General features: G+C 45.7%; 1 protein-coding gene and 1 pseudogene across 1 annotated transcript in view; both read left to right on the top strand.

The window, feature by feature from the left end:
• The first annotated feature begins 281 nt into the window (after nucleotides 1–281).
• Nucleotides 282–1,820, top strand: LOC123576860 (annotated as a pseudogene).
• An 839-nt stretch (nucleotides 1,821–2,659) lies between these two features.
• Nucleotides 2,660–8,749, top strand: part of ITGA2 (integrin subunit alpha 2) — a 110,678-nt gene continuing 104,588 nt past the window's right edge. Inside the window, exon 1 of the mRNA XM_045438253.1 lies at nucleotides 2,660–3,269. Within this exon, the coding sequence (XP_045294209.1) occupies nucleotides 2,858–3,269 (412 nt within the window). The 5' untranslated portion in view covers nucleotides 2,660–2,857. The remainder of the gene's footprint in view (nucleotides 3,270–8,749) is intronic.

The following is an 8,749-nucleotide window of genomic DNA, read 5'->3' as shown; positions in this document are numbered from 1 at the left end:
ATTAATTATAGTCACTTGGTTTTACACTAAACACCCAGGACTATTCATAACTGAAAGTTTGTACCCTTTGACCAACATCCCCCCATTTTCCTCACCTCCAGCCCTGGTAACCATCATTCTAGTGTCTGTGCTATGAGTTGACTTTTTTAGATTCCACATGCAAATCTCCACATGAGATCTCCACATGAGATCCTACAATATTTGTCTTTTTCTGTCTGGCTTATTTCACTTAGCATAATGTCCTCCAGATTCATCCATGTCATTGCAAATGGCAGGATTTCCTTCTTTTTTATGGCTGAGTAATATCCCATCATCTTGTCCTTGTGTGCAGAGCTGAGCGACCATGGTGCCCCAAGTGTGGTTGCTGATGATGTTTCTCATCGAGGGCAGTGTGGCTGGGGGCACTGTCTACCTGGTGTATGACCAGGAGCTGCTGGGGCCTAGCAACAAGAGCCAGACTGTCCCTCGGAAGTCTGAGGAGGTAGTTCCCCCAGCCATAGACTAGTTAGCCACTGTGTGTGTGAGCAGACCAGTCTGAAGATACCCCAATTCCCAGCACCCCCAAAGTTTAACTTTCACATCCACAGGTCCTGGAATTCAGGCATCATAATGGTGATGTCGGCTCTCTCAGTGGCTCCCTCCAAGGAGAGCTGGGAGTACCTAAGGAGCAAACTAAGTAGCCTGTCAGAGGAGAGCACCTGCCCCAGTCAGGAACAGGGGCAGGGGCACCAGAGACCTGGAGACTCCAGACTGGGACTGGGACCCCACTCCAAGGGCAGCTCCCAGCTCTGCCAGCCCAATAAAGGACTTAATGAAATGTGAAATATATCAACATTTATATATCTCCATCATCTTTTATCCATTCATCTGAGAGTTTCTCAGTAGTTTTAAGTGTAAAGGTCTCCCTGAGACTAAAGAGTTCAAAAAGCCCTGCCTTAATTTTATTTCCTCAGAATGTGGTGTCCAACACCTAGTCAGAATCGTTCCTAAGAAGATTAAGGCATGAGTTCTCAAACTGCTTTTTCTCAAGAACGCTTTATAGTTTTAAAATTAATGTGGGGCAGGAGATGACTCTTTGTTTCTTGAACTTTGAAATTTTTGCCTGCTCTGGAAAAATATAGCTCCTGATTTATCTGTACCTCATGCCAGCATAATGTTAACTTGTCCAACTCTGAGCACAAAAGCAAAGAAGGGAGCATTTTCCTCTTGAGCACCCAGAGACAAAGCACAGATTCCTGTCTCACATGAAGGGAACTATACTGCCTCCCAAACAAGGGTCTGTTCCAAACACTTACTCACATTTCAGTGAGTCAGAAGGAAACAGACAGATATTCATCTCCCTGAAACCTGGCTGACTTCCTGCAAGAAGTCTGTGAGGAGAGTCAAGGTTGGGGGTCAGGGTTAGTGAGCAGCCACCTAAGAGCTCTCAGGTGATATCTGGAGTCTTAGTAAGCAGGTGAGGACTATAGACAGGTCAGGAAAAAAAAAATGCCTTCGAGTGTTTGTCAGGATTAGTCAGTAGAATTAGTAAGTGACAGATAAGAAAACAGGAAACAACCAGGGGCTATACATTTTGAATTCAAAGGTATTGGGTTTATAGTCATGATGATAAACAGGAGCAGCTGATGAATACCGATTTAGTACTTTAAAAATTCAAGATTCCGGCCTCAGCTATAAAGGGGAGCATTTGATTTTTACCAGTTAATTAAGTCCTTCCACCCTGAACCACTTTACTTCTTTTTTTAATGTTTATTTACTTATTTGGCCGGGGGGGGGGGGGGGGGGGGGGGAGGAGCAGAAAGAGAGAGGTGGGGAGAGAAAAAGAGTATCCCAAGCAGACTCCACCAAGCAGTCAGCACAGAGCCGGATGTGGGGCTGGAACCACCAATAGTGAGATCGGGACCTGAGCCAAAACCAAGAGGTGGACACTTCAAGGGACTGAGACACCCAGGCGTCCCCCACTTTACTTCTGAGTGGCAATATCCCAAGCATCACACAGTGCTCATACTACCTGCTTCACAGAGATTTGGAATGGCGATAATAATAATGATTGGACTAGTAATACTTTAACTGTAATTTATTAAAACACTTGACTATTTCACAAAAGAAGTCCCTGGAAGAATTCTGGTTTCAGTAATGTGCTGGGGATTTGTGAGTGAACTTTCGAAGGAAAAACCAGGTTTAAAGAAAAGTGAATATCCTATTTCTTAGGTTGGCAAGTAAAAATCTCAGATAGGGTTATAGAATGTCCTTTTTCCAGATCTGAGACTAAAGTAATGGAAGGAAGTGGTCACAGTGTAATACAGACAAAGAGGAAGAGTCACAATTTCATATATGGGTTCTCACTCGTCTCTGTGTCTTTTAGTAAATCGCTTAAACTCAGTAATCACATCAGCTGCTTATTATCTTGGGGGAGAGGAATGAATGAGAACTACACACACACACACACACACACACACACACACACACACGGTGCTCTTGCGACAGGTCTTGCTTAAATATACCTCGGATAATCATCACTTGGGTGCAGATCTTCTTTCCTGTCGAGTTAGTTTCTAACCTGGTCATTCTGCACTTATTTTTGTCCGTTTCTCCACCCACTTGAGAAAAGCACAGAATGCCACGCACCGCGCCACCCCTAAAAGCGTGGCTTCGGGCTCGCGGCTGCCCTTGCTCCCCACCTCTGCACCTCTGGAGCTCCCCAGGCTCCAGGAGCCTGGAGCCACGAAGGGCTGCAGAAGCAGCAAGGTTCTCCGGATGGGAGACCAGGGGTCTCCTGCGGGGCGGGCTGCAGGCCATCAGGGGGCGGCGTAGTTTCAGGCCGGCTCCCGCCCGTCGGGTGTGCCCCGCCAGTCCAATGCAGGGCAGGAAAGGGGCCAGGCGCCCGGATCCCAGCCCCGCAGCTTCGGCGGTCCCAGGACCCGGACCTCTCAGGGCAGTTAAGGTGCGGTTTCCGAGGGTGTGGTGCAACGCAGGTGCCCCGAGGGGCTGCAGGGCCTGGGCTCGGCGGGGCGGGGCCGAGGCAGATCCGGTGTTAGCCTGGCCGGGGGGCGGGGCGGGGCGGGCCTTGGCGCCCCAGGAGCTGCCAGGCAACTTTTCTCCGTCCTCACCCCGGCGGGGGAGAAAAGCTCTCGGGACGGCTTCTGAAGAGTCCGGGTTCTGGAGTCCCTCTGCAAACCGAGAGCAGCAGCTACCGTCCCCGGGCAGGCTCAGGATGCGGCCAGGATGGACAGGGGGCGCGCCGTTGCTGGTGTTAGTGCTCAGTCAAGGTAAGCGGGGAGTTCGCTCTCCATCCGCTGCTGGAGGGACCTGCGCGGGGCCTGGGCGCAGGAGGGAGGAGTTTGCGGGATGAGGGGCGCAGGCAGCGCGCCTCTCTGCTGGATTCCACGTGGACCCCGGCTCCCAGCCATCCGGAGCTGTGTAGAGAAAGACTCCCCATTCCCTCTCTCCCCCGCCTGGTGTCCCCATAAAGCCTGACTCACCCTGTCTGTGAAGCACCCTTCAAAGTCAGTTCACTGCGCGCTTTGGTTTTAGAGCCACGCGCACGCACACACAGGCACAGGGGCAGTGGAGACTAAGGGGTGTCCTGAAGGTCGAGAGTCCCGCAGCGTGGTTTAGACTGCCCGTGCCGCCCAGCATCCGCACCCGAGCGTTCTTCGGGTCCCGGGAACCCGGTTCTGGAAAGCAGCATGCACCACCCCAGCGCGATGCCTGCTGGCTTTGCAGGAGTCTGGGAGCCCCAAATGCTTGTTTTTCAGCCCAAGGGTGTGAAGTATGCTCCCATTTCTTCAGGCCGCAGTACTGACGTTTCTTCCCTTAGGGGACTTGGAGAAACCAAGCGCCTCTTAAATGCTTGGCAGATGGGAATTCTTCCTTCCCTTCTGCCTTCCTCCAATTGTTGTAACGTTTCTGTTCAACTTAATGTAAACCTAGGCCAGGAAAAGTTCTTTTTACTTTCTTGATCTCAGCTGCTGCCAGCAAGAGAATTAACCGAGGCCATAGCTCCAGCTGCAGGGCCTTGAGAGTGGGACCCACCCATCACCTGACTCCTTTTGCACAAAGTTGTGTGACCATCATCCTTCACGTGTACCTCCTCCAGATCTTTTCCAGAGCCTGGTGTGTGCTTACGATAGGAACTTTAGTTTACTGGGAGGAGGAGGGGGGAATCGCATTTAAATTTTGTAGTTTGAGGGGGATCTGAGTGGCTCAGTCGGTTAAGCGGCCGACTTCGGCCCAGGTCATGATCTTGCGGGTTGGTGAGGTTGAGCCCCACGTAGGGCTCTGTGCTGACAGCTCAGAGCCGGGAGCCTGCTTCAGATTCCGTGTCTCCCTCTCTGCCCCTGCCCTACTTGTGAGAGAGCTCTCTCTCAAATATAAAAATAAGCATTGGGGCGCCTGGGTGGCGCAGTCGGTTAAGCGTCCGACTTCAGCCAGGTCACGATCTCGCGGTCCGGGAGTTCGAGCCCCGCGTCGGGCTCTGGGCTGATGGCTCAGAGCCTGGAGCCTGTTTCCGATTCTGTGTCTCCCTCTCTCTCTGCCCCTCCCCCGTTCATGCTCTGTCTCTCTCTGTCCCAAAAATAAATAAACGTTGAAAAAAAAATTAAAAAAAAAAAAAGCATTAAAAAATTTTTTTAATTTAAATTTTGTAGTTTGAACAGCTATCAAAACAAGTGTTTTTACAAAGAATATAAGTATTTCCTAAAATATACACAAATATTTCTTATCCTCCATTGAGACATTTAGGCACGCTATTTGTTACTCTGGAAGAAACCTAATCTAGATAACCCTGTAGCATTTACTTCCAGTCAAAGATAACAGAGAAATAGCACCACCATCCCTACCCCCAGCACAGACTATGCATTATTAGGTTTTCCGTCTAACTCTGTGTCTGGTGCTTCACAGATATTCTGTGCTGGGCCCCTAAGAGTGTTTTGGGGGGCCATCAACCTTAATCTGGGGGGTTGGGATAAAGTTGGAGTCACATTGAAATCAGTCCCTGGAACACCACAACCTTCCCAAGAACTAATAGACATTTAAATCCAAGCTTTTCATCTTTCTTTAATTACCCATTATTAATAGAAGCTATGGAAACATAACATCATTTTCTTATCTTTGAAGTGTTGAGGCTTGTTTTTTAAAGAGCAGTGAGAAATACTTTAGTGGAATGTATTGCTGCAAGGCATGAAGTCAGGTATAGAGATTCTTAACCTGGAGTTAGTTAATAAGGACAAATCAGTGCAAGCAAGCAAAGGTGATTTAAAATGACGTCTGTACAAATATTTTTTTACATTTATTCCTTCCTCCTGTTTCAGTTACTTGCATACTCAAGAACTAAGTTTTCTCTTAATTCAAGGTACTCATAATAAAGCTTTGTCATTTGTGATATTAATCCAGGTTCCTAGGGAAGCAACGTGATTTGCTGATACCACGAATATCCAAGATTAACATGAATAATTGAATGTCTGGGTCAGTGATAGCTGAAATTTTTTATGGCATTACTCTGTGTAAAATTTTTGAATAGTCATCATTACTACACACACACATATAGTTGTTTATAAATTATATACCCGTACAATTGTGTAATATAAATACATATCAAAAATGAAAATGTAACAAGCATATGTGTGTGTGTTTATATATCTTACATCCTCTCCAGTATACATGCCAACCAGTGTAGAAACTTAAAACCCTCAAATCTCATTTTAACACTTAGAGTCAAATACACTTTCTGTAAACCTTCTCATGGGTATTTAAGAAAAAGCAGTGCTCAGAGTTCAGTTTCATATTTATCACCTCGCATTGATCACCCCTTGGTTTAAGTGCCTGCAGTCATCGAAATGGTAACCGGCAGGCAAAGGATGGAAAAGAAAGACCGTAAGGGGCCCAGATAATTCATAGTCTAAATAATAGGTCCACAGAGGAAAAGAAAGTGTAATTTTAAAATGCACGATGGCACTTACATCCTCGTGTGCTGCCAGGCCATGGATAATCCTCATCTTTTCTCCCTGTGTCTGGCGCCCTGCCCCGGAGTCACTGCCTCTTTAATGAGTACCTTCAAATCCTTTCTCTAATTCCCTTCAACCTGCAAATACTCTAATTTCTCTCAGAATAAGTAAATCCTTCCTTTAATATGTATTTTGGCAGCTCTGTCCTCCTGAGACACCCTTGAGACACCCTCCACCTCTGTCTTCTAGTCTCCCTATTTTCCTATTTTCCAGGTGGTTCTTCCTCACTCTCTTTCACAGGCTCCTCTGTTTAGCCCAGTCCTTGGTGTTTAGAGTTCCATCCTGGGTCCTTGTCTTCATTCCACCCGTTCTCTCTGGGCTAGTTCCCCCACTCAAGTCAGGATCTCCAGCCAGACTCTTCTCCTGGTTCCAGATCGAGATTTCCATCTGCTACCAAATATCTCCACCTAGATGTCCTGTAAGCATGTCCTCAATGCATCCTCAACTGAAGTCAACACCTGCCCTCCAGAATTCTCTGCTGTATCGTCTCCTATTGTGTAATGGCAACATAATCATGCAAATGCTAAACCTGGGATCTTTTCCCGTGTTTCAGGCTGACAGCCCATCTCCAAGTTCTGTCCTTCCTCCCCACCTCCTATAACTTCCGCCACCACCCTTGCTTTCTTTGTGTCTAGACAACTGTAAAGTTTTTTTTCTGTTTTTTGCTCTCATCCTTCTGGTCCATTCTTCTCATTGTCACTAGTGTTATCTTTCTAAACACTCATCTGTATCCAGTCAACCCCTTGCTTCAAACTTTTGGTGGCTCCCCATCTCATGAAGGGTGAAGTCCAGATTCAGGCTTTTCTCTGCTACACTCCTCCTGCACAGACTCAAACACGGGTATATGTACTGCATGTAGGCCCATACATGATACACACACCCCAAAGCCACATACATACACCTGTACACATCCTTCTGTGTTCTGACTGCACTTGGTCAGACCATATGTAGTGCTATTTTCCAGACTATTCCCTTTGCCTTCACTGCCTTCATGCTTTTTCCCTTCTCCCCTTATCCCTTTGTAATTTACCACTGTCCTATGTTAGAAGAGACAAAGCCAAGCAAAATTATAAAGTAGGGAAGTTTTTACTTTATAACGAAAAGAGGAGTCTGAGGTAACCTCTAATTTCTGGAACCAACCCTAAACCACCTCTTCCCCCTTATGCTCAGCACCTTCACAGCCTTAAACCACCCTCTGATAAAGTAACCTCCCACCCCATAGCTCTCCAGCTATACCTGCCCCACCCCGACTAAGCTTTGCTCTCAGAAGTCCTGGTTCACAAGCCACTGTTTGATTTAAATCCATGCTTTGGGGCTCAGGATCAGAATTTAAAGACAATTATTCACACATTTCTGATATATAGACATATTTGGAAGCAATTGCTTAAATGTTAGCACTGTACCTCCTCTTTTCTGAGAAATTAAAATTGCAGTATTGCCTATATCACATTGTTGTGAGATGAACACCAAGATAGGTACATTTCAACACCAAGAATCAGTGAATGCATCAGCTCGAATGAATTCCCTCTAAAGTAGGTGATGTCTGTTCCTGTCTTAATGTGTTAACAGCCTTGGGCCTATTAAAAGGCAGAAGCCTGGTAATGTAAAGAGATGAGCTTCTAATAATGGAATTTTAGACATTCATAAAAATAAAGACACAAATCCAAGTCAATATGTCAAATAAAGAAGTTCAGGAAGAATGGGAAAAATATTTGGGACCAAAAATATCATCCTGATGTCATAAGAATGTTACCACTAGAGTCAAAAGTTTTAATCTGGACTATTAGCCTTGCTCAGCTTGGGGAGTTACTGAGGTAGGATGGTTTTTGTGTTGTTTTTTTTTTTTTTCTTTTGTTATGGTGACTGATTATTTACCTAGAAGAACACGTAGAAGAATGTCTCTCTAAAGAGAAAAAACTTAATACCTCAAATCCTGAGACAACAATAGATTCTGTATATGAAGGTGATTCCTGTGATGCCCCTTCAGATGACCTGTAGGTGCTTTGTTGATCTGGCCACAGTGAATTCCAGAAAAGTAGTATTTGAACATATTTTTAGGCAGCAACTTTTATGCAAGGAAACCTGCTAGGCCCAACTATAGGAAACTTGAAACATGGTCCAAAGAGTTTACAGGCTATTTGGAAACAAGTCCAACCATGAGGGAAGGACATTGTCTCAGTCCCTGGAAGGTACCTAACCAACTTCAGACCCTTCCATCCTCCTTTCTGACAGAAGTCCAATTATTGGGTTACCTCCTCCTCTGCACAGCTAGGAGGTCAAGGGGACCTTGAAGGGTGGTTGCCCTGAGCCATTCCTGGTCATCTCATACCTTTCTCTAATGTCTGATTTAGACATGGGCATGTAATTACGATGACATGTGGAAGGAAATCTGCTTGGGGACTTTTGGGAAAGAATTTTTCATTCTTAAGAGAGGCATTGGTTAAGAAATGTATTGCCAGGTCGTGTGAAGCTTGCAACAGCTATAACTGTCCTACAACCATAATGTCAGCTAGCTTGAGGATAAAGCCGATACACTAGCCCTGTGGAGAGACAGAAAGCAGGTCCTTGATATTGTCTTTGAGTTTCTGAATTACTGAAATTTAGAGTCATTTACCTATTTGTGCCTAAAAAAAAAAGTCTATGTAATTTAAAATGTGGTTATGTTGTTTTTGTTATGTTGTTTTGTAGTTTATGCTTATAACATACATATGTACCATAAGTTTCTATAGCGTAATAGTTACCAT

This window comes from Leopardus geoffroyi, chromosome A1 (assembly GCF_018350155.1).
Source record: "Leopardus geoffroyi isolate Oge1 chromosome A1, O.geoffroyi_Oge1_pat1.0, whole genome shotgun sequence".
Classification (NCBI taxonomy): domain Eukaryota; kingdom Metazoa; phylum Chordata; class Mammalia; order Carnivora; family Felidae; genus Leopardus; species Leopardus geoffroyi.
This window is presented reverse-complemented; position numbering and strand designations above follow the sequence as displayed.